Source organism: Ailuropoda melanoleuca, chromosome 5 (genome assembly GCF_002007445.2).
Source record: "Ailuropoda melanoleuca isolate Jingjing chromosome 5, ASM200744v2, whole genome shotgun sequence".
NCBI lineage: Eukaryota > Metazoa > Chordata > Mammalia > Carnivora > Ursidae > Ailuropoda > Ailuropoda melanoleuca.
Window position 1 is genome coordinate 54,128,495 of NC_048222.1, and position 26,450 is coordinate 54,154,944.

The 26,450-nt window shown below is 45.6% G+C and overlaps 1 protein-coding gene across 2 annotated transcripts in view; it reads left to right on the forward strand.

Moving 5' to 3' along the window:
- Positions 1-6: 6 nt before the first annotated feature.
- Positions 7-26,450, forward strand: part of GNB5 (G protein subunit beta 5) — a 42,416-nt gene continuing 15,972 nt past the window's right edge. Inside the window, exons 1-5 of one of the 2 annotated variants that reach the window (XM_034660967.1) lie at positions 7-37; positions 11,572-11,708; positions 14,981-15,022; positions 17,267-17,343; positions 23,598-23,730. In XM_034660967.1, the coding sequence (XP_034516858.1) occupies positions 11,616-11,708; positions 14,981-15,022; positions 17,267-17,343; positions 23,598-23,730 (345 nt within the window). In that variant the 5' untranslated portion in view covers positions 7-37; positions 11,572-11,615. Of the gene's footprint in view, positions 38-79; positions 197-11,571; positions 11,709-14,980; positions 15,023-17,266; positions 17,344-23,597; positions 23,731-26,450 lie in introns of those variants that run through there. The other variant, XM_034660968.1, reaches the window with a different exon arrangement.

Sequence of the window (26,450 nt, forward strand, 5' to 3'; positions counted from 1 at the left end):
CTGGAGGAGGAGCGGGCCAAGCTGCACGACGTGGAGCGTGAGTGCGGGCCGGGGCGGGGGCTGCGCGCCGGGAGGCGGGCCGAGGAAACCAGACCGGCCCCCGGGGGAGCGCGGTTGGGGGGTGGGGTGCTGGGCCCGGGGCGGGAGCCAGGCCTGCGCCAGCGCCGGCGATGGGCCGCCGGTTCCCGGGAGCCAGGTGAGGCGCGGGTTGCGGCCCCGAGCCCCGGGTTGCGCGGCTGTGGGGCGGGAGCCGGGCGGCCCTCGGAGGCGCCGTCACCTTGCAGAGCCCCCGCCCGCTGGCCGAGGCCGTTCCGCCTCTGGGCTGGGGCGCCTGTGGTAGCCGCCCCTGGCCGCTGTTCTCCCTCCTCCCCCGCCCCCGAAGGTTCTTGGGACCAGTTGCCTCCATCACCTGCCTGGGAGATACGGATTGATCGCATTCCTGCCCGCGCCGGGGGGAGGGGGTGTCGGCAGTAGCCAGCGCAGCGAGCCCTTGTGGGCGAGGCCTAGGCTAAACTCCTGTTTTGTTTTTCAGTCGTTTAGCTTTCTCCATCACTGTTGTGTCTTTTCTCAGTTTTGCTTTTACAAGGAACCAGACTCTGAGTTAAAACCTCATTTTTCCAGTCTGCCCCCTTTCCTGGGGGGTGGAGAACCGGATGGGGGAAGAAAGGCAGAGGAGCTTACCAAATCCAACCATTTCGTTTATTTAAGGCTGTTTAAGAAGCTTTTGAATGGATGCGGTGAGATTGGCATAAAAGAGCAATAGCAGTCTTAAATAAACTTACTTACCGCTACCATAATTTAGAAACGGCTCTGTGATTTTTATGAGTGAGCAATTAAATAGCCAGGTTAAATGACTCTTGGTGGGATCTGCTCCCCTTTCCTGTCAGATGGTTTGTCCTCAGCAGAGTTTGGGCTCAGGGCCAGGCTTGGGGAAGTGGCTTTATCTGCTTATTTTTCAGCTCTGAGGGTGGCACCTCCCCTTTGCTAATTACAGCCTCCCCCAGGGTACCCTCAGGCACTTCTCTATATTGTGCTCCTTTTAAAATCTATTTGGAGAAGCAGCAAGGGGTTCATGCTAGGTCGTTTAGCACCTGAGGCCTTTCTTTGAAAATCACTTGGTAGAACTAGATGACGTGAATCTAGAGTGTGCTGTGCTTTGGTACGGACCTCCTTTAAACTGGAGGATGCTAAAAACCTGTATCATTTAGGGATGTATCCAGCTACAATTAACTGTAAACCCCAAATAAAGTAGCTAAGCAAATTGGGAGTTATTTTCCTTATGTAACAGTTACAAGTGTAAGTGATCACCAGCTTTGGATCGGCTGCCTGGTGTACCATCAGGCACCCACGCTCCAGGCTTACTGCTCCACCACCCTGAGAATACTGGCATTAGCCCCATGATTATAGCATGGCTGCCACAGCTCCAAACATAACTTCTGTATCTGGGGCAAGAAGAAGGGGGAATGTGGGCACCAGCCTCTGGTTCTCCTTCTTATTGGGAAAGCAGAAGTTTTCCTCAAAACCTCTTTTCTCCCAACAGATTTTTGTACTTTATTGGCCACAAGTAGGTCACATAGCTACTGCAAGGCGGCTGGGAAAGGGAGAAGTGAGCTAGACAGATTGTCGTCCCCAAATAAAGTTGGGTTTCTGGTATCAGCAAGCGGTAGGGAACAGAAACTGGGAGGCACTGGACAAAGTCTGCCTCAGTTCACTCTGCAAACGCCTACACTGGCAGGTGCTATCCATAATGCTGTAAGTGTGGTGTCAGTGCCTCTGAGGTAGGTCGTCTGACTTCTACATGTGACAGATGAGGAAACTGAGGCACCAAGGGGTGAAAGGACTTGCCAGAGGACTGCAGCCAGTAAGTAGTGAGACAGGATTCCAGCCCAGGCAGCCAGAACTCCAGCCCAGCCTCACTTCAACTCTGTGTCCTACCCCTTCGGGCTCTGTGCAGAGGGGGTTCTCCAGAAACTCTCTTCATCAGCAATGCAGACTGCCCTCTGGGAACCTCTCAGCCTTTTCTGTGGCTTGGGAAATGGCCTTAAGGCAGAGAGGTAGTCAAGGGAGAGCTTTTCAGCAGGGAACCCCCGTCCTGCCAAGGATGCAGTACCCTCAGAAGCCAGGGCCAGATTTTGGACACACAGTGGAAAGATCTATCCCACCTGCATAGAAGTCAGAATTTTGGAGTTGAAAAGACTAGAAGTCATATGGCCATGTTCCCCTTTATTCCCCCTGCAGCTTTATTCCCCCCCTAACACTTCTCCTGTACTCCTGTATAATACCTTTGCTCCTTTGAGGCTCCTGTCGTTCAAGTGACATCGGTTTTCCCCTTCTCCATGCTGCTGGCTCCTGACCTCTCCGGCCAGTCTGCCTCATTTCTTACGGACTTTATCACATAACGTAAGCCTTCCTTTTGACCTAAGCCCTGCCCCATCCCTGGTGTCTTCAGGGTTCACAAGCGTGACCCTCGTAACACGCTGGCCTCTCACTCCATCACAGCCTCCTGGACCTCATTAGCGCTCAGAGCACTCCTCCTCTCTCCCCCAGAGATCTCCATGGTCCATGATCACGGGGCTCTTCTCTCTGCCAGTCCCTCAGCCTCTTACTGAGCCTGTCATTTTTGCATTTTGGTGTTATGCTATAGATGGTCCTGTGACCCTTACTCTAGCTGGGGAAACTTTTCAGGCCACAAGCTAAGATGGCCAAGGCATCCCGGTTTGCCTGAGCCTCTCAGTTTGAAATGGAAAGTCCTGCATTCTGGAAAACCTGTTAGTCCTGGGCAAACTGGAAGACTTGATCAGCCTTCTGTTAGCTCTGACTTGCCCAAATTCTTGCCTAAAAACACAACAAAATAGCCTGAACTTGGAGGAAAAGCAAACCTCACCCAACTCCAGACCGTCACGTCTTCAGCTCCCATCCCTTTGACTCTCAGACCAGTGTCCATACCGTTGGGCACTCATCCCCAAGTCAGACCCTTGGCCAGCATTAAATAGAGGAAATGGCTTATATGGGTTGCCCAAGGGGAAGCCAGCCTACATCAGTCTCCATAGTCCCAAGCCCCGTGCCCTTGCCTTTCCCTTTACTCCTCCAGAGCTTCCTCCTTCTCCCTAGATGTTTCCCCTTATTGCCTTCCGCTTACCTTCTGCCATGGGTAAGTGTTTCCTTGCTTGATTGTAAGGCATTTTAGAATCATGAGGTTATAGCTTGTATTAGTTTCCTATTGCTGTTGTACAAATTTCCATAAACATAAGGACTTAAAGCAACATAAATGTATTCTTTTACAGCTCTGGACATCAGAAGTCTAAAGTGGGTCAGCAGGGCTTCATTCCTTCTGGAAGCTTTAGGAGAGAGTCCCTTCCTTGCCATATCCAGCTTCTAGAGGCTGCCTGCAATCCTCGGCTTGCGGCCCCACATCCTCTGAGCTTTCTGTCATCACCTCACCTTCTTTGACCTTGATCTCCCTGTCTCCCTCTTGTAAGGACCCTGTGATCACAGTGGACCCACCTGTGTAAACCAGGGTAATCATCCCAACTCAAGATGCTTAGCCTAATCACGTCTGCAAAGCCCCTTTTGCCATGTAAGGTAACATACTCACAGGTTCCAAGGATTAGGACATGGACATCTTTGGAGGTCCGATCACAGGCTCTCAAGACTAGAAGGGTCACCTGCTTCAGCCTCCGTCCTCAGGCACGAAAAGTTTCCTTCTCCTCCCCACAACCCTCATGGATGAGGAGACCACTGAGATCCAGGGAAGGGTTAAGGGAATGCCCTAAGGTTCTGTAGCTGCTCTAAGGGAGAATGGGGAGTAGACACCAGGATTCAGGCTCCTAGTATGGCTCTCCTTCTCATCCTGCTAGGCCATCTCTCAGGCAGTTGAGATTTACATTAAAAAGGGGGGGGGGAAATCCATGTGTGTGTATGGAAAGGTCTCAATGTTAAATTTTAAAAGTCCTAAATGGTATAACATGATCTCATTAGCTGCAACAAGGGATGCATTGAATTTGTGGCAGGATCCATGAGAAACTTGTTATCTCTAGAGAGGGCCCAGGGGAGTGAGGGGACGTGGAGGTATTTTCAATTTATACCCATCTGTGCATTTCCTGCTTTTATAATAAAAAATGAGTAGTGGAATGGGAGTCAAGATCAAGAACAAAGAAGCGAATTCAACTTGAAGGAGTCTTTAACTTGAAATTAAACTGAAGAATGATCCAGAAAACAGGTTGAAAGCAGGGCAGGAGGCATGCTGTGTTTATTTCAGCCAACACGCATGGCAGCCTCGTGGGGCTATGGGGGGCTTCTTCCAGATTCCCAGCCTCTTTGGGGGCAGATTCTAATCTACTGTAGGAACAAAGCCACTCAAAGATTTGTGTAATTTCTCTAAGTACAAATCCAGATGAAATTTGGGCAAGTCGCCGGACCTATCATCAGATGCTATTCACTTTTCTATCTGTTCTAAGTGTAGCTTTGTGAAGGGTTTTATTCTCAAAGGCTGTATTATGACGGGAGACTTGCACTATTCTGATTTTATGGTGTAGGGAGAAATCGCGGAAAACTGAATTTCTCGATTAGTCTGAAGCAAGTATGTTGACTGACTTGTTCCACCTCCTCAGGAACTATGCTGCATGTCCTGAGGCTAGACAAGAGTTTCCCTGCAAACTAATCTCCCTGCTGCTCTCACACATGCTGCCTGCAGCCTTGAGAGGGAGCGGAGAGCAAAACTGCCTTGCATCTCCTCTCCCCTTGCTTTGGCTCTGCATTCACAATTGCACACAAGCTAGCTCTCTAAGGTACCATCCTAAGAAACTAAGGCCCACTGTAACAGATTTAGAAATACAGAAGAAAACAAGCCATTCATAATGCCGCTTCTAATATTTTGGTGTATTTCATAGCCTTTGATCTTATGTTTGTGTTTACTGTTTGTGAGCATACTTGGGATTGTACGAGAGAGTTTGAGCCTAACTTTAGTTTAACACAATGGATTAAACACCGCCCTGTGTCATTTTGCCATTCTTTTTAATGTCCATATTTTGAAATTATTGTACAGAGCCATATAGTACTCTGTCTGAGAGACTGTGCCATTGCTTAGCCTACCGAGCTTTTGATTAGGGAATTCTGCGGAGGTTTTTTCTGTGTGTAGCTAATGTATCTTTTGGAGCAATTCCAAAATGTCAAGCACAAATGAGCTAATGTGATTGCAGATGTTTTCCTTCCGTCCAAGTGTTTGAGGGTTTTTATATCCCACCTCATTCAATCCAAGGGTAGAACCAGACGGAATCCATATTTTTAAATTGTTTATTTGTATTTTTTAATTGAGGCACAGTTGACACACAATGTTACATTAGTTTCAGGTGTACAACAGCGATTTGATAACTCTCAGATTATGCTCGGCTCACCCCAAGTGTAGCTACCATCTGTCACCATACAACTCTATACAGTATCATTGACTGTGTCCCTATGCTGTTATCCCCTTTTATCCCTGTGACTTATAATTTTTTTCTTTTTTTAATTTAAATTCAATTAGCCAGCATATGGCACATCATTAGTTTCCAGTGTAGTGTTCAATAACTCATCAGTTGCATATAACATCCAGTCCTCCTCACATCACGTGTGCGCTCCTTAATGCCCGTCACCGGCTACCCCATCCCCCCACCCTCCCCGTGACTTATTCTTTCCATAACTGGAAGCCTGTACCTCCCTCTCCTCTTCACCATTTTGCCCAGCCCCCCACCTCCTCCCCTCTGGCAACCATCAGTCTGTTCATAGTATTTATGGGTCTGCTTCTGCTTTTTGTTTGTTTTGTTTTTTAAATACCACATATAAGTGAAATCATATGGCATTTCTCTTTCTCTGTCTGACTTACTTCACTTAGCATAATACCCTCTGGGTCCACCCATGTTGTCGCAGATGGTAAGATCTCATTCTTTTTTATAAGCAGTATGCTATTGTATGTATATCTATCTATCTATCTATAGCTGTCTGTATATCACATCTTCTTTATCCATTCATCTATCAATGGACATTTGGGTTGCAAAATGAGTTTTTTAGGATTAGCTTTGGGTATTTTTTTTTAAAGATTTTATTTATTTATTCGACACAGATAGAGACAGCCAGCGAGAGAGGGAACACAAGCAGGGGGAGTGGGAGAGGAAGAAGCAGGCTCATAGCAGAAGAGCCTGATGTGGGGCTCGATCCCACAATGCTGGGATCACACCCTAAGCCGAAGGCAGACGCTTAACTGCTGTGCCACCCAGGCGCCCCTGGGTATTTTTTCATCCTCAGTTCCTTAGATCTTCTACCAATAGTGACCATCAAAGACAATCTTGGTGCAACATTTGGAAGGTAATTCAACCTCCCCTTTCCTTACTCCAGTTCCTATGGATCCTTCAAAACCAGGTACCTGTGACATCTCCTTCTGATGGCACACCTGCCAGCAGAGTCAGCCAGGTTACCCTGGGCTCCCTGACACTTCTGTCACAGCACTGCAGCTGCGATCTGCCCCCTGCAGACCATGAGCTCAGGAAGAGCGGGGGCTGTCTTATTCTTTTCTGTACCCGAGCAGCCAGCACAGTACTTGGCACATACTAGGGGTTCTAGAGACATCATTCAAGTCATAACTCTTCCATTTAACAGATGTGAGATTTGCCAGATAGAAATGGGATGGAGTGGGTTGGGAGTAAGCCTACATATGGGAAAGGAAAATTTAGTGAGGAAAAATAATTAGTAGCTGGGCTGTGGTCAGATTCACATTATATAAGGAAGGCCCCATATCAATTGGGTGAGTCATCTTTTTAATTAATTTTCTTATTTTCATGAAAAGAACGTAAAATAGGTGTGGTTGTCCTAATCCCGAATTGGGGAAAGCAGCAATAATACCAACGTGACGTTTCAAAGCAAACAGTAAATAAAATATGCTCACAACTGCTCGTACAGACTTGTTTAAACGGCCTATAAGAATTTAGAAAATTTGCTGTCTGATGACATGAGACTCTATATAGAAAACCCAAAAGACTCCACCCCCAAACTACTAGAACTTATAGAGCAATTCAGTAATGTGGCGGGATACAAAATCAATGTTCAGAAATCAGTTGCATTTCTATACACAAACGATGAGACTGAAGCAAGAGAAATCAGGGAATCCATTCCATTTACAATAGCACCAAAAATCATACATTATCTCGGAATTAACCAGAGACGTAAAGGATCTATATTCTAGAAACTACAAATCACTCTTGAAAGACATTGGAGAAGACACAAAAAGAAGGAAAAATATTCTATGCTCATGGATCGGAAGAATAAACATAGTTAAAATGTCCATGCTACCCAGAGCAGTCTACACTTTCAATGCCATCATAATCAAAATACCAATGACATTTTTCAAAGAACTGGAACAAACAGCCCTTAAATTTGTGTGGAACCAGAAAAGGCCCCGAGTCGCCAAGGAATTGTTGAAAAGGAAGAACAAAGCTGGGGGCATCACAATGCCGGATTTCAAGCTATACTACAAAGCTGTGATCACCAAGATGGCATGGTACTGGCACAAAAATAGACACATAGACCAATGGAACAGAATAGAGAACCCAGAAATGGACCCTTGGCTCTTTGGGCAACTAATCTTTGACAAAGCAGGAAAAAACAACCAGTGGAAAAAAGACAGTCTCTTCAATAAATGGTGCTGGGAAAATTGGACAGCTATATGCAAAAGAATAAAACTTGACCACTCTCTCACGCCATACACAAAGATAAACTCCAAATGGATGAAAGACCTCGATGTGAGACAGGAATCCATCAAAATCTCAGAGGAGAACATAGGCAGCAACCGCTTTGACATCAACCACAGCAACCTTTTTCATGACACATCTCCAAAGGCAAGAGAAACAAAAGAAAAAATGAACTTGTGGGACTTCACCAAGATAAAAAGCTTCTGCACAGGCAAGGAAACAGTCAAAAAAAACTAAGAGGCAGCCCACAGAATGGGAGAATATATTTGCAAATGACACTACAGATAAAAGACTGGTATCCAAGATCTACAAAGAACTTCTCAAACTCAATACATGAGAAACAAATAAATCAAAAAATGGGCAGAAGATATGAATAGACACTTTTCCAATTTTTCCATACAAATGGCTAACAGACACATGAAAAAATGTTCAAAATCATCAGCCATCAGGGAAATTCAAAACCACACTGAGATACCATCTTACACCAGTTAGAATGGCAAAAATGGACAAGGCAGGAAACAACAAATGTTGGAGAGGATGTGGAGAAAGGGAATCCCTCTTACACTGTTGGTGGGAATGCAAGTTGGTACAGCCACTTTGGAAAACAGTGTGGAGGTCCCTTAAAAAGTTAAAAATAGAGCTGCCCTATGATCCAGCAATTGCACTACTGGGTATTTACCCCAAAGATACAGACGTAGTGAAGAGAAGGGCCATATGCACCCCAGTGTTCATAGCAGCATTGTCCACAATAGCTAAATTGTGGAAGGAGCCGAGATGCCCTTCAACAGATGACTGGTTTAGGAAGATGTGGTCCATATATACAATGGAATATTACTCAGCCATCAGAAAGAACGATTACCCAACATTTGCAGCAACATGGACGGGACTGGAGGAGATTATGCTAAATGAAATAAGTCAAGCAAAGAAAGACAATTATCATATGGTTTCACTCATTTATGGAACATAAGAAATAGGAAGATCAGTAGGAGAAGGAAGGGAAGAATGAAGGGGAGGTAAACAGAAAGGGGAATGAACCATGAGAAACTGTGGACTCTGGGAAACAAACTGAGGGCTTCAGAGGCGAGGGGGTGAGTGACTGGGATAGGCTGTTGATGGGTATTAAGGAGGGCACATATTGCTTGGCGCACTGGGTGTTATACGTAAATAATGAATCATGGAACATTGCATCAAAAACTGGGGATGTACTGTATGGTGACTAATATAACAAAATAAAAATTATTAAAAAAATAAATAAAAAATAAAGATAAAACCCAAGATATTAAAAAAGGAAGAAAGAAAGAAAATTTGCTGTCTTTAAGCTATTTTCAGTATGTTTTTAAGAATGTCTCTGTAAAAAACTAGTGTGTTATTTGTGGCAAAAAAAGAATGCAGTGTTTTAGCAGAAGTGATAGCATAATAATTGCACATTCGTGTAGTACTTTTTCTTTTTAAGATTTTATTTTTAAGTGGGGCTTGACCTTACAGTTCGGAGATCAAGAGTTGCACACTCCGCCAACTGAGCCAGCCAGGCGCCCCTCACATGTACTTATAGTTCAGCAAGGATTTTTTATAGTTTGGGTTTTCACAGAGACTTTTAACTTGTTCACACTCCGTTCTTCTATCACAAAGAAATGGGCAACTAAACAAAACCAAGACATCTTGGAAAAGTGGCTGATTCCTGGGCCAGAGCAGAGAAAGAACATGAGCCTGGAGTAAGAAATTCTTGACAAACGATAGGGACCAGGTCTGGGCACTTGCTTGACCGGGCTCCCACTGAGCAAATCAGCGAGTAGTTGAGCATGAAAATAAATAATAATGCTAAAGGATTATAACCCCTTGAATAAGGTAAGAATCCCTGAGTCCATCTAATATAAATGGGTGAATAAATACACTGAAGAGGAGGGAAAGCTCCTTTTATTAGAAAGCCAACTAAAAATGCAGAAGGAATGATGGAATTAGGAGAATCACTTGCCAACCATCATCATCACCCCTTCAGACAAGAAGCATTAACGGATGTTAAAACGAAGCTATTCGAGTTTGAAGAGTGACGGGGTATTTGTGGAGCTCAAAGTACATCTCCATAGGACACCATTTCATTACAAAAGGCAAAATGGGAGCTCCAGTGAAGAAACCCGCAGACACCACCTCAACTGAATGGTCAATGTGCGCAGCGCCAGTGACGGGACCAATGGACAACAGGTGCCTCCTGACGGGGCACGCTGGTGGGGACTTAGCGTCCGTCTTGGCACATCACCTGCCTCTGGTCTTGAGGAAGCAGCAGACAAGCCCACACGGAAACTAAATAGCTGGAAACTAAAGAAACGTGACAATTGAGGGCAGCACATGGTCTTGGATTTTCTTTTGCTGTAATGATATTATTGGGACGATGGAGAGTATCTCAATAAGGTCTGTAGATTGGACACAGCCTTGTTTCAGTGTTAATTTTCTGGCGTTGGTAATATACTGTGGCTATGTGAGAGAGTTCCTTGTTTTTAGGAAATACACAAGGCAGTGTTTAGAGAGAAGGAGGGGAGGGAGGGAGGACGTCTGAGAAGGGGCCCTGTCGTCACGGGCTTCAATCACAGTCCAGTCTGGCCATCCCTGCCCCGTTTCTGTGAGGGAGGTGGCACTTACCAGCAAGGGGCAGCAGCTCCCGGGAAGGAAGAGGGCCAGCCACCTTGCCTCACACCCCCCACATTGCGCTGCTGTGCTGAGACACCACACTTTCCTGGGCCTGGCCCTTGCCTCCGATGCTCCTTTCCCTCCTCACCTGCCTGGGGGGAAAGGCGCAGCTGGGAGGTTTGGAGGAAGGAGAAGTGGGGGGGTGGTTAGCCCCAGTTTTTCCTTCTGGTACAGTCTCTAACCAGAAGGGCAGTGACACTGCACAAGGGGGTGAAGCCGTGGGGTCTCCCAGCCTCAGTTTCCTCACCTCTGGATGTGGGGCCGGGACATGACAGTCTCTTCATGGATATGTGGCTCCTTCTGGGACTCCTCAGTGACAGGCTCAGGAAAGAGGCCGTGGCCTGGCCCCCGAGAGATTCCTTTTTGGAGGTTCTCCTGGTGTGGGTTGCTCCTCTAGGTCATGTGTTTAGACTTTTATTTTATTTTTTTTTAAGATTTTATTTATTTATTTGACAGAGAGAGAAACAGCCAGCGAGAGAGGGAACACAAGCAGGGGGAGTGGGAGAGGAAGAAGCAGGCTCCCAGCGGAGGGGCCTGATGCGGGGCTCGATCCCATAACGCAGGGATCACGCCCTGAGCCGAAGGCAGCCGCTTTACCACTGAGGCACCCAGGCGCAGTGCCTGCTGTCGAGAAGCATGGGTGCACATTCTGCTGCCTAATGGGACAGTTTTTGTAAAGTCACTTTTCCTTGTGATTGGAAAGGTGGGTAAAAGAACCCGAAGCCCCAGCTTCACTCCCAGTTGGTTGTATGAACTTGTTTTAGCCAGAGAACCTCTGTGAGCCTCAGTCTCCTCACCTGTTAAATGGGGACAATGGTCTCCCTCTGCTGCTTGTTCTGCCCCCCTCAGAGCTGTAGCCCTTCAGCAGGAGAGTTGTGTGTGGTGGAAGGCATATCGTCTCTGTGTATGAGGTGGCCTCGCTGTTGATCCCTCAGCACACAGGTGGAAATGCTTTGAAAGATGGGGGGTATTAAACACGAAGACGGAATGACAGTGTTGCCTCTACTCTCTCCTGAGTTTAAAAGAGAGAGCATTATGAAGGCGTAATAGTAAATTAAAAAAAAAAAAAAAACCCAGGAGAATCAGAGAAAGACCAGTGTCATCCCTTTGCCAGCATGTGGCTCAGAATCTGGTCATTGGTGACAGAACTGACTGTAGCCTGTCCTTCTAGTGCACCAGGTGGCCGAGCGGGTGGAAGCTCTGGGGCAGTTTGTCATGAAGACCAGGAGGACCCTCAAAGGCCATGGGAACAAGGTTCTCTGCATGGACTGGTGCAAAGACAAGAGAAGGATCGTGAGTTCGTCCCAGGTATGTGGCCCCTGCTCTTTGAGGGTGAGCAAGTGACTGACTTGATAGCTAAAGAAGAAAGAGAGCTTTCCTTTTCAAAAAGCCTGTCTGCTCTTTATGACTCTGCTTATTCTCCACAGGACAGGAGTTGGCAGAAGTGAAGAACTCTCTTGCATACTATAGGACGTCACTAATTTGGGTAGATTTGGAGTTATGGTAATAACTGAAATGTGAACTGTACTTGAGAAGCCATTCGAGATTATTTTTTCCTGAGCATACTTCAGGGCTTATTTGTGAATGAAACCATTTTTTAGATAGTGGGGGGTTCCCCCCCATAAATTGAGGCCTTAAGTGGTTGTGGCTTCTTTCAGTTTAAGTGTTGCTGAACTCTTTATACCTTAAAGAAAAAATTTAAGATACATCTTTTGTAAGTATAATTTTTCATTTGTTTTATCTAGTTGACATAGTTTATGTTACACCTTATGTATTAGTGTTATCTATTGCTGCATAAGAATTACCTCCAAATTCAGCAACTTAAAAACAACAAATATTTATTATTTCACATGGTTTCTGAGAGCCAGGAGTCTGGGGCAGCTTATCTGGGTGGTTCTGGCTCAGAATCTGTCATGGGTTTACAGTCAAGACGTGGGTCAGGGCTGTGGTCACGGGACAGCTCAACTAGGGCACAAACTTGCTTCCAAAATGGCTCATTGGCTGGAGGCCCTAGTTCTTCACCATATGGACCTTTCCATAGGGCTGCTTACAAGATGGTAGCTGGCCTTCTCCAGAGCAAGAGAGGGAGATGGAGGCCGGAGCCACGCCATCCAAAGTGACATTCCATCACTTCTGCTGGGTTCCAACCCTGACATTATGAGGGAGGGGCCTCTACAAAAGTGGGACTCTCAGGAGGCTGGTGCTTGTTATGTCTACTTTGATGTAACATGCATTGAATGTAAAATTATTAACTGAAGTCCTATATTTTTATGGCCAGTTTGGACCTACCTTCAGCCCAGCTTTTCCAAAGGACGATTTTGGGTTTTTTAATAGCCCTTTTAAATATAGAAACTGTACGTAGTCTAAATAATCCACACACCCTAACATCTATGTCAGGTTGTATTTGATAAGGACGGGTGTTATTAATCTCCTGTATTATCTGGAGATCTAATATGGCACGTTGTACTTGCTTGCTTTTAGGTTCATAAACATTTATCTCTTCTGTATTTTACCACATTAAAGAGACACTGAAAAAGAGAACTAAGAAAAGGTTTTACTCCCACCACCCTTTCCCAACCATTATTACTATTTTAGAGCATTAGTTTCCAGACTTTTTTTTTTTTTTACAAAGTGGTTACCAAGATATACATGTTGTTACCTAGCCTTTTTGACTTTTTTTAATCCTTAACATCAGAATATGTGTAGGATTTTCTGTCACTCATGCACTGTTCTTATTAAAGAGGGGTGAGGAGCACGGCTGACTGGCTCCATCCATCCACCTCTAAGGCGGAGAAAACTAGAAGTGGGCTGGGTGTGGGAGGAAGCTGGAAACAGCAGGAATGTTCTGGAGCAGACGGAGTGACTCAGAGCAGCCCTTCTCCCTTGAAGGCAGGAGATTAATCAGCCTGACTGCGTGGGGTAGGGCTTGGGATGGAGGCGGTCTCGCCAGGTACATGGGCCCCTGGTGTATAAGTCTGTGCTCGTGGAGAGGCCCACATTTGGTTTTATGGCTGATTTTAGCCTCTTGGCTGCCTTCTTCTCTGCAGAGCACACAGTGGGTGGGCAGTGGGGACAGGCAGGCAGGCAGCGTGGTGGAGGAAGCCATCAGAGGGAACGCCAGCTCTGGCCACGCACAGAGTCAGTTCCCCGGCACAGCAAGCCGGGCTCCAGGTGTGGAGGGCCCCAAGGTACAAGCCTGGAGCTCCTTCCCCCTTATCTGCCCTGTTACGTAATCAATCCCGTATGTTGTGTTTGGGCGTTTAGTCAGAGAAATTAGACTAGAAGAACCAGTGTGCTTAGGAGTTCTGAAAGGCCCCAGATGGCCCACTTTGACTTTGTTCCTGGGCCCTTCAGCCACACGCAGCAGGAACATGGAAATCTTGCAGTGGGTCATGCAAAGAAAGCAACCGTGTCACTTTGGATAATCAGACCTTGCTTGTGCCCCTGAGTGCCACCTCTTCCCCCACCCCCACCTTGTCGTTCAGATTTGGCTCCAAATGGCTTCAGTGATTACAGAAACCAGTGATTACAGAAGCCGACTCAGCCATCTTCTTCCTCTGTCAGGCAGAGCCGGGGGGCCCAGAGGACCCGCACATCACGTGCTGGGCAGGTGACTACACTGTAGGGACCAGGGATGTGTGGGTTTGTATTACACATACACAACATCATGGTGACTCCGTACAGCCCCAGGGTGGGCTGCAGCAGCAGCTACGGTGAAGGTGGCATCACCAGCCCAGAGCGCACCCCCGACGCCCCCCCCCCGCCCCCGTGCCACACAGGAGTCTCGCCTTGTTCTCAGCATCGGTGTGAAATGTCAGGTTGGGGAGGTTAGACTGATGGCAGGTTCGCACAGCCCAGAGGTGAGGGCCAGGAATGAGGGTGGGGCTCTGACACAGCGTGCGGGGAACACGGGGAGCACGGGGCACAATAGCCAGGGGGGCTGGGGGAGGTGGTGAGGGAGAAAGGAAGAGACCAGTAGTTACCTGGCAAGTACCTCGAGGTAATTTTTTTTTTAACTTTTTTTTTTAAGATTTTTTTTTATTTATTTATTCGACAGAGATAGAGACAGCCAGCGAGAGAGGGAACACAAGCAGGGGGAGTGGGAGAGGAAGAAGCAGGCTCATAGCAGAGGAGCCTGACGTGGGGCTCGATCCCATAACACTGGGATCACGCCCTGAGCCAAAGGCAGACGCTTAACTGCTGTGCCACCCAGGCGCCCCTCGAGGTAATTTGAGGTTCGTCTCACGGCTGTATAGCTTCTTGGCAGGGCATGGTGGGCGATGACAAGGTACCAACAGTGAGTGCTCGGTTTCCAGGTGGTATAGAAGTCCCTGAGCATTGCTTTTAGCTCCCCAAGGAGTAGCACGGCGAGCGCTGAGCCTTTAATCAGGCTGGACAGTTCAGCTCCCCGTTCTCCCCCGGTTGGTCAAAGATTGGTTGGAGGTTCTTGACTACCCGGGTACTTACCCTGGCTGTCTCCTGCACACGGCCCAGCCAGACCAGCTCTTCTGAGCAGTTCTCAACAGTTACCTGTGAGGACTGGCTGACCACTGCTAAGCTGTTTACTCTTTTCCCTTCAGGACGGGAAGGTGATCGTGTGGGATTCCTTCACTACTAACAAGGTAAGAGGTGGTCCCTGGTGCACTGAGCAGCACCTCGGCACCCAGCCCTGGCCTCTTCCCCTCCAGCTACCCCCAGTCATGGTCATCCGGCTTCTCAGTGCCCGCCTGGGGATGGAAACCCCAGGAAAGCCCGTCTGTGTTGGGACAGCTCAGCAGCCCTTGGCGGTGTCCATTCCTCTCTCAAGCTGAGAGCGCTTCCCGGGCAGGAGCATGCAGAGCCAGCAGAGAGGGTGCTAACACTAAAACCAGAAAGGGCCTGGCCTGCAAAACTCGTCACATTCACGCACGCGTGTATTATTTTTCTTCCGAGGGGTGGTAAGAGGTTCCTGAATCCCCAGCTTCCTCTGCCCTCTGTGTCTTTGACTGGATTCTGTAGCACCGTGGACGTGAGCAGACAGTGGGGGGGTGGTGGCGGGGGGAGCTGAGGCTGCAGGGGGTTGAGCTGACTATCCAGTGATACCCTGCAGGTTGGGCCTGGGTGCGCTCGGCTCCAAATTTGACTTACGGTTAGACTCGTAAGTAAAGAGAAAGGCCACATCCCTGTGGAGGTGCGCTTACAAGCCTGCATCGTGTTGCCGTTTACGGTAACCACTGTTGTGTATTCAATACTCGTTCTGCTATTTACTTATAAAGAAGGTCTTCTCTGTCGCTGTGTAAGACAAAGAGACCCGTATGTGCCTCAAACTGAACAGCACCCATATCCTGCGTTATCGAATGTGTTTAGTGAGTGTTGTGGTGGGCAGGCACTGCACAACCTGATCGAGGGGCCCCAGAACCGTCCTTTGGAGCAGAGTCCCTAATGGTCAGGCCCCTGGGGAATAGTAAAGATGGCCACTTAACAGTTTGCAAGGGGCTTTCCCCTCCGGCACCCCCCACCCCGGAAGCCTCGGCTTCTCCCAGCTCACCTTAGCATCTTCAGGAATGTGTGGGGTTTTGTTGCTTCTGTTTCAGCCTTAGCGTGTCCTAGAGCACACCCGACTGATTTCTGGGGCGCCATGGTATTGCCACTGTGGCCCCTGGCAGGGAACGTAGTTACTACTGGTAAAGAAGGGGGCCTGGGGTGCCTTGTGCTGAGAGTGACCATTTGCTGCAGTGGATTATTCTAGGCATCTGAAAGGCTGTAGATTGTGAGTGACAGAATTTCCATGAGCAGTATCAGGGCCTGTGTTTCCCCCACAAAAACACAGAGAATCATAACAGGAAAGAAGACCGGCACTGGAATGTGCTGGAATCATCTAGTCCCGTCTTCTCCCTTCACCAATGGGGAGAGACTGAGGGAGGGCAAGTGGCAGGCCTGCAGGGGGCTGCACATCTTGCTGGCGTTGGAACTGGGAACCAGGGCCCGTGTCTCTCATGGAAATAAGACTACAGACGCAGAAGGTTTTGAATTGTGGCTTTGTTGCCTGTTGCATGCAGGAGAGAATGTGGGGGACCCGACCAGCAGCCAGGAGTAGGAACTGCTATACCTAGTTCTCATTGCTTCCATGTTACGGGGTCCCTGTCATCTGTGAGCACAATTCAAGATCACCTGCCCTCCCCCGCCTCCTCTCAGGCCTTCCCAGAAATGGTTTCAGGACCCACAGGGGACAGAGGCACTTGTATACTCACAGGGCAGTAAACACAACGTCCATGTAGAATCATTTAAGAATAGATTTTGAAAATAGGGGGAAACTGAGTAACTAAGGTAAAACATATAAAGGAAGTGAAATTCAGACAGACCTTTCAAAGAAACTGAGCCCCAGTACTCATTCAGAAGAACCAGGGGAGTGTCACAAGAAATAAGCAGGGGCGTCTGGGTGGTTCTGCTGGTTGGGCATCCAACTCTTGGTCTTGGCTCAGGTCGTCATCTCCTGAGTCAGGAGATTGAGCCCTCTGCTCAGCATGGAGTCTGAGTGAGGATTCTTGCCCTCTGCCCTTCCCCGTGCTTGTGCCCTCACGCTCTCTCTCTCGCTCTCTCTTTCAAATAAATAAATCTTTAAGAAAGAGCGAGAGAAGTAAACGTTAAGGGCATCATTTGGTGGCTGAGATCTTTAGCTTTCGGAATATACGACATTCGCTTTGGCCGATTCTGGGGTCACTGAATCTCCTCGCCAGTCTCAAGCTGATCTTCACCCCACGCCACTGCCCTTTGAAATGGTAATGGGGGTTGGCAGGAACTCCAGTCATTTCATTTTACAAAACATTAATACCTTTGTGTAGAAGCGCTGCTCGTGCCTTCTGTGAAGCTTGCGTTCTGTGTTTCAGGAGCACGCTGTCACCATGCCCTGCACGTGGGTGATGGCCTGTGCGTACGCCCCGTCGGGATGCGCCATTGCATGCGGGTAAGGAGGGGCCAGGTGGCTCGGTAGAACGCCGCTCGGTGGGCAAAAACAAGCCAACAAATTCGAACGTCTGTTTTTGTTGTTTACCGGTTAAGCGAGGTGTTCAGTTCCTCTCTGAACTTCATCCAGAAAGAAACTACGCAAATCTCTTTCATACTTATTTTCATTACAGACTGACAAGAGCTTAGGTTTCAAACCTGCCTCCTCTACTCTCAAATGCTGTCTGTGGGAGCTATAAATTGGTGCAGACATTTTGGAAAACATGTTAGTAGTGGATATCAAAACAGCAGCCTTGAAAAATGTATAACCTTTGATCTAGTGATTCCATACCTAAGAGCTTGTTTGAAAGGAATGATCCAGGATATAGAAAAGCCATATGAGCAATAATGTTTATCGTAGCATTAGTTAAAATAAAGCAAAAAAAGAGGGGGGGAGTAGAGAGGAATCATATGCCCATCAAAGGAAATTATTAAGTGATTTGTGGGACATGAAGTGAAGGGAATATTTTATACAACCATTAAAAAGGAAATTTCTTAATCCCAGTAAGTGAAAAGAACATCCAGGTTGCTAGGAAGGTGGTGTTTTATTCTCTATTCTCCTAGAGCTCAGTTTAACAGAGTTGGCAGTGAGAACTGCAACCAACATAATTCCCTGTCCCTGCGTTAAACAATTCTGGAAAATATCTCTACCGTGGGATCCCAGCCATGTTTAGAAAAGAGGCATTAACAAGGCTGTGATGAACTATACCAAAAAATCCAATAGTAGTTCTTTGTGCATGGTGGGACGATGGGATTTTTCTTTTTTTTGTAATTTTCTCCTTTTTTTATGCTTTTCCATTTTTAAAAATACACATATGTTTTTTTATAATCAGGAGAAAGGCATTTTATTTTATTTTATTTTATTTTTTTAGAGCAAAATATTTTTATCTGTTTTATTAAAAGATGCATCCTAAATTCCTAGTACCTGGTACAAAGAGATNATTTTTTTAGAGCAAAATATTTTTATCTGTTTTATTAAAAGATGCATCCTAAATTCCTAGTACCTGGTACAAAGAGATACTCAATTACTAATCGTTAATCAATCAGTAGTATGTGGTTGACACATTGTATCTTGATTTCACCAACATAATTAACAAGGCTCTTGTTACTTAGGGAACGATTAAAGAAATAAGACTGAATAACAAGCACAATTAAGTAAACTAATCATTAGTTCATGATCTTTCTCAATGTTCATTTATTAGTGAATTGAAGTGATATGAACTGAAATGAAAATAAGTTGCAGACGATCTAATTCCAGGACAGACAGGAAGAATGCCAACTATAGCCATCCATCTGGAAAAGCTGAAATGATCCATCTAGAGGCACCGTCTCTAACGGGGGTCATTAGCTACAGGAGTAGTCTTCTACTTTAACAGCTTGCTCGAGAAAGGCATTTTAATTCAAAAATAAAAACCTGGGACACCTGGGTGGCTCAGTTAGTTAAGCATCTGCCTTTGGCTCAGGTCATGATCTCAGGGTCCTGGGAATGAGCCCCACATCAGGCCCCCTGCTCAGCCGGAGTCTGCTTCTCTCTCTCCTTCAGCTGCTCCCCCTGCTTGTGCTCTCTGTCTCTCTGTCAGATAGATGATAGATAGATAGATAGATAGATAGATAGATAGATAGATAGATAGATAGATAGACAGGCAGACAAGTAAGTAAGTAAGAAAGAAAACCCTCGGCCTCCAAGCAAAAAGTTCGGGCCTTCTCCAGCCAGAGTCACACCAGTGGTCATCCTCAATGTCCCTCCCCTTGGGTGGCTGTTTGGGGGCATCTTTCCATTCGCTGTCCACTTCCCAAGACCCCGTGTGCCTTTGGAACCCATGTTCACACACATATATTTCATATTTTCTAATTTTTTAAATAATTCAAAAGTAGGTTGTATTTCCATTTTATAACTGAATGGTAATATTTATCTAAAATTCATTCCCATTTACTTCTTGAAAGGATATGAAGTAAGCAAAATAAAAGACACTCATACACACATGATATAGATAGGTATATGTGTATTTATATATCCTATGTATATAACCCGTGGATTTATATATGTTTGTATACACACACACAATACGATAAGTGTAAAGGAGTTCAGCCAGCTGTATCATTAGAAGGTGCCGTCCCCACAAAACTTCTGTCATTTCGGATATCAGCCACAAACTTGGAGCCCCCACGACCACCCTCAGGTTTGATAATTTGCTGGAACAACCACAGAACTCAGGGAAGTGCTATACTTAGGCTCACAGTTTTATCACAGTGAAAGGATACAAATTAGGACCCGCCAAAGGAAGAGGTGCCCAGGGCAGAGTCTAGGCAGGGTCTAAACCTGGAGCTTCCAGTTGTCCCCTCCCCGTGGCATCACGGACGCGTTACCTCCTCCCGGCTGCCGTGCGTGATGATACACAGAGTATTAGCAACCAGGGACACTCGCCTGAGTCTTTGCTGTCCAGAGTTTTCCCTGGGGCTCGGTCACATACGGCCCCTGTGGCTGACCCTCAGTCTCCAGTGTGTCCTAGAGGTTTAGGTTAGTACCTTTAGTTGGTCCTCTGAGGAGTTCAGAACTCACAGCGCGCGCCCTGAAGCCCCCGTCGTAAATCACGCTGCTAGACTGTGCGACCCAAAGCTGTTCTCCCGTCAGGCCGCCGTTCCAGGGGCTCAGAGACCCCCCAGCAGCCGAGGGCAAAAGCTGACCTCTCGTTAGGTAAGATCAGTTCTTACTTATTAGAATCAATACTCTACATTTTAAAAAAACCCTGGGGTAAGATGTTTCTAACTGGGCATTAATGTTAACAGTTGCATAGAGTTGAAGGAGTTACATCATTTCTCAGTATTTTATACTCAGATATCAGGTATCTGGGTCTATATTACTAGAAGAATATATTAGGTAGATCATTCTGCAATATGCAATGGATATAATAACATAGTGAACAATGTATTTTTTTTTTATTTTTTTAGAGAGAATGAACAAGTGGGGGGAGGGGCAGAGGGAGAGACTCCCAAGCAGACCCCGTGCTGAGCGCAGAGCTCAGTGCAGGGCTCCATCTCCTGACCCTGAGAGCATGACCGGAGCCAGAATCAAGTCAGCCGCTTAACCAACTGAGCCACCCAGGCGCCCCGTGAACAATGTCTTTAAAAGTAGTTTGGAAAATGGTCTGTCAGCTCTTTCTTGTTTGAACCCAGTGGGAAAATTTCCATGAGGGCGAGGGGCAAGCAGGGAAGAGAATAATTTTGCACGGCACGGGTAAACAGGTTTGTGGTGACAGCTTCCTCAGAGAGGAGGAATGGCTGGTGCCTTCATCTCTGTCATATCTGTCTCCCGGCCCTGACGTGAGGTCAGTGCCTGCACGGGCTGCCTCCCAGCTTGTTAGGGAACAAAAGCAGAGGGAGTTCAAGGTGTAAATATTGGTGTAATATTAACAAATATTTAAAATATGGGGTCCAGTGGGCGAGGAAAGAGCATTAAAACTAAACTGAGCAGGGACGCCTGGGTGGCTCAGCCGGTTAAGCATCTGCCTCTGGCTCAGGTCATGATCCCAGGGTCCTGGGATGGAGCCCTGCATCGGGCTCTCTGCGCAGCTGGGAGCCTGCTTCTCTCTCTCTCTCCCTCTGCCGCTGCCCCAGCTTATGCGCTCTCTCTCTCTCACTCTCTCTCTCAAGTAAATAAATAAAATCTTTAAAAAAATAATAAAATATGGGGTCCAGTGAATGAGGAAAGAACATCAAAAACTAAACTGAGCAGGGTCACCTGGGTGGCTCAGCCAGTTGAACAACCAGCTCTTGGTTTTGGCTGGGGTCATGATCTTGGGGTTGTGCGATCGATCCCTGCCTCGGGCTCCAACTCTGCTTGAGAGATTGTGTCTCTCCCCCTCCCCTCTGTTCCTCCCCCACTCATGCTCTCTCTCTCTCTTTCTCTCAAATAAAATCTTTAAAAGAAAAACTAAACTGAGTCAAACTGAATCCCCATCTTAGACAGAAGCACCTGCTCAGACCTTCCCTAGAACTGCTGAGAGCCACTGCGGATTAACTTGCCTAGTTATCTAGTGATGACCTAATGTGATGTTTTTCAGCCATGGCTTTGTGACAGCCCTGTAACTCCGTGATCACGCAAACCCACACCTTCACCACATTCTCTCCATTCTTTTTTTTTTTTTTTTTTTAGAGACTAACAGCGATATATTTATCTCTATCTGCCTGACTAGTGGGTCTGTTTCTTAGTTGGTTCCAAACTTGAAAGCTAAAATCCAACAGTATTGACACAATCCCCTTCTCAAAAAAAAAAAAAAGTGTTAAATGCCTTTATTTATATATAAGTAAGTATTTTTTCATTTGAAAGCCATCTCCAAAAGAAGACTTCACTCAAGTATTGCATACGTGATACGAACCGTTCACAAGGCACTGGACCGGGTGTCCTGGGGAATTTAAAGATGCGTAGGACACATGCCGGCCTCCAAGCAAGTGAAATACAAAAATAACAGTGATGACCACTTCCTAAGACTCTGTTGTGTGTCAGGGGCCATTCTGAACTCTTTAGAGAATCTTCACATAGCCCCCTGTGATCATGGGTGGGATCCACTCCATTTTATAGTTGAGGAAACTGAGGCTCAGAGAACCTAAAAAAACATAACCAAGATCACAAAATGAGTTAGATACTAAAGCTGAGATTCAACTTCAGATGCAAATAACCCTAAGTAATGAGTATCCCAGCAGAGCTACAGAAATTCCTCTGAAGCTTTGGCACAGGAGAACGCCTCCCACCCCAAGGGTCCGGGGAAGCCAGCGTCCACAGTATGCTGGTTCAATGCCACAGCCTAACTGCAAATCATTCTCACTCACAAGCTCATGAATTACTGGTAAGAGACTTCCCAGGTCCACACCTGCCCCCTTGAGCAGTTGGAAAGGCTAAGGGGGTCCCTAGTATCCCCAGGGTGCCAGAAGAGTGTGCCCCTCCTAAATGTCATTGCCCATTAAAAGGAAGCTGGGCTCCTTGGAGTAAGGTTGACTGTAGGTCTGGAGCAGGAAAAGGATAAAGTGAGCCTAGGATATTTTCTTGTTCCAGAAAGCAAGGAAACATTCAAGGACCAATAGGGTCCTATCCATCAGAAACAGGAGCTGCTTGAAAGGGCCCTCCACTGTCCAATTGTGGGACAATGTGAGCATCGCATGGAGTAATGACAGTAATGGCTGATAACAGAGTTGAAGAGAAAAAAGAATCCATGGGTGTACAGTGATACTGAGAGGGAGGGGGACTTTTTCTTTACAGAAGAGTATCAACTAATACATGCAGAAGGAATGATCAAATCAGAAGGTCACCATTTTATACTCCTAAAATAATATTTGGTTCAAACAACGGTAATCATGCTAAAGCTTTTGCATGAGAAGTTGTTGGGAAGCAGAATGTTCACATGGTCTCGAAGTATCAAACCCTAATTATTAGTAATTAATTACAAGCAAGTCACATTTACCACGGAGAGATCTAGTGCTCCCCACCTTGACCAAGCGATCAAAGTCGGCATCACCAGTCTGGAGACAGTAGGCATCACAAAACTCCGAAGTGAAGCAGCAAGAGAGAAGTATCGCCTGTATACTAGCCTTACCAAAATGTTACACTTGCATATGACCATTAGGAAACAATGTGACAAGTCCAGAGTATGTGACATTCTATGAGACAGCCTACAACAACAAAAACAGAAGTGGAAGGTCTGTTCTAAATTAAAATATCTTAAAAAGCTATAAAAACTGGATGCCTCGTATGAACCTTGATTGGGCCCTGTATCCTGGGGACAACTGGGAAAGATTGAACACGGATGGCTGATTACACCGTGTTATGGAATTTGTGTTAGTTCTCTCAGATGTGATAATGATCTAGTGGCTACCTAGGAGAATGTTCTTTTCTTTTTTTTTTAGAAAATGTAAATTTGCAAATTGAAGTATTTAGATGTAACATGTCATGTCTGCATTTACCTTCAAATGGGCTCAGAATTTGCTCCCACAAATGTGACAAAAGGCTAAGTTAGTGAATGTAGGTGAAGGGAACTGGGTGCTCACTCTACTATTTTTCTTTCAATTTTACAGTACCTTTGAAAATCTTCAAAGTTGGGGGGAAGTTTACAATACGTGATGCTGCCAAAGGAAAACATTTTGAAAAGTTCGCATGAAGGAGAATGTGTATGGGTATGCTGTTGCCTTATATTAGCATCTGACACTTCTTTCTTTCCATGCTAGTGGTTTGGATAATAAGTGTTCTGTGTATCCACTGACGTTTGACAAAAATGAAAACATGGCTGCCAAAAAGAAGTCTGTCGCTATGCACACCAACTACCTGTCGGCCTGCAGCTTCACCAACTCAGACATGCAGGTGCGTGAGCGGCGGTGTGGTGGGTCAGCCCACGGGGAGCTGAGCAAGGGACAGAAGACTAAGGAGGGGTGGCAAGGAGAGGAAGCTTTCCAGTGTCCCTCTATTATTATTATTATTATTACTATTACCTCATTCAAGTATAGTTAACATACAGTGTTATATTAGTTTCAGATGCATAGTATAATAATTAAACAATTCTGTGCATTTCTCACTGCTCTTCATGATATATGTGTTCTTAATCCCCTTTATCTAGTTCACCCATCCCTCCGCTCTGGCAACCACCAATTCGTTCTCTGTATTAAGAGTTTGTTTTTTGGTTTGTCTCTTTTTTTCCTTTGTTGTGTTCCTTAAATTCTTCATGTGAGTGAAATCATATGGTATTTGTCTTCCTCTGACTTATTTCACTTAGCTTTATAATCTGTAGCTCCATCATATTTTTGCAAATGTCAAGATCTCATCCTTTTTTATGGCTGAATAATATTCCAATGTGTGCGTGCATCTATCTATATTTTTTTTTAAAGATTATGTATTCATTTATTTGACAGAGATAGAGACAGCCAGCGAGAGAGGGAACACAAGCAGGGGGAGTGGGAGAGGAAGAAGCAGGCTCCCAGCAGAGGAGCCTGATGTGGGGCTCGATCCCATAACGCCGAGATCATGCCCTGAGCCGAAGGCAGACGTTTAACCGCTGTGCCACCCAGGTGCCCCTATCTATCTATATCTATATCTGTATATATCACATCTTCTTTATCCATTCAACTATGGATGGACACCTGGGTTGCTTCCATAATTTGGCTATGATAAATCATGTTGCAATAAACAGGGTGCATATGTCTTTCTTAATTAGCATTTTTATTTCCTTTGGGTAAAATACCCACTAGTGAAAATTACTGGATCATAGGGTAGTTCTATTTTTAACTTTTTGAGAAACCTCCATACTTTTTTCCACTGTGGCTATACCAGTTTGCATTCCCACCAACAGTACAAGAAGGTCCTTTTTCGGGGCGCCTGGGTGGCTCAGTCATTGTCTGCCTTCGGCTCAGGGCATGATCCCAGGGTCCTGGGATCAAGCCCCACATCGGGCTCCCTGCTCTGCTGGGAGCCTGGTTCTCCCTCTCCCACTTCCCCTGCTTGTGTTCCCTCTCTCGCTGGCTGTCTCTCTGTCAAATAAATAAATAAAATCTAAAAAAAAAAAAAAAAAAAAGAGGGTCCTTTTTCTCCGCATGCTGGCTAACACTTGTTATTTCTTGTGTTTTTGGTACTAGCCATTGTGACAGGTGTGAGGTGATATCTCACTGTAGTTTTCCTTTGCATTTCCCTGATGATGAGTCATGTTGAGCATCTTTCCATGTATCTTTTGGCCATCTGTATGTCTTCTTTGGAAAAATGTCTATTTAAGTCCTCTGCCATTTTTAACTTGGATTATTTGCTCTTTTGGTGTTGAGTTGTTTAAGTTCTTTCTGTATTTTGGATATTAACCCCTTATCAGATATGTCATTTGCAAATATCTTCTCCCATTCAGTAGGTTATCTCTATGATTTGTTGACAGTTTCCCTCACTGTGCAAAAGTCTTTTATTTTGGTATAATGCCAATAGTTTAATTTTGTTTTTGTTTCCCTTAGCAGAAGAGACATATTTAGAAAAATGTTTATATGGCCAATGCCAAATAAATAACTGCCTATGTTTTCTTCTAGGAATTTTATGGTTTGAGTTCTCATGTTTAGGTCTTTAATCCAATTTTGAGTTTACTTTTTGTGTATGGTGTAAGAAAGCGGTCCAGTTTCATTCTTTTGCATGTAGCTGTCCAGTTTTCCCAGCACCATTTGTTGAAAACACTGTCTTCTTTCCATTAGATATTCTTGCCTCCTTTCCTGTCTATTAATTGACCATAAAAGCATGGATTTATTTCTAACCTCTCTATTCTGTTATATTGATATATGTCTGTTTTTGTACTAATACCATAATGCTCTGATTACTACAGCTTTGTAGTTTCTCTTGAAACCTAGGATTGTGATACCTTCAGCTTTGTTCTTATTTCTCAAGATTGCTTTGGCTATTTGGGGTCTTTTGTGGTTTCATACAAGTTTTTAGGATTGTTTGTTCTAGTCCTGTGAAAAATGTTGTTGGTATTTTAATAGGGATTGCATTAAATCTGTAGAGTACTTTGGGTAGCATGGACATTTTAACAGTATTGGTTCTGGAGCATAGAATCTCTTTCCATTTGTTTGTGTTGTCTTCAGTTTCTTTCATTGATGTTTTATAGTTTTCAGAGTACGGGTCTTTCACCTCCTTGGGTAAGACCTTCTTGTTGGGTTTTTCCCTTTGTCATTATGTAGTGCCCTTGTCTCTCGTTACAGTCTTTGTTTGAAAGTCTGTTTTGTCCAATGTAAGTGTTGCTATTCTGGTGTGTGCCTTAACAGGAGAGGTATGCTCTAGCAGCTGGCTCTCAGAGGAATCTCCTGTTGTTTTTCATTGGTTATCATTATTATTATTAATAAATCAAAAATGGGGAAAGTCAGGGCTATGAATTAATGACAGAGCTGAGATACACTGGATACCACATTAAACATCCTCCTCTAATTGACTTGGTGGTTGTGGGAGTGGAACAGAGAACCTTCTGAGGGGGTGGAAGTTTCTGTCTTTCAGTCTGAGTGGTGGTTCCAGCGTGCTTACGTGTGTAAAACTTTAATGAGCTGCTGACCTTCAGAGTTGGGCTCTCT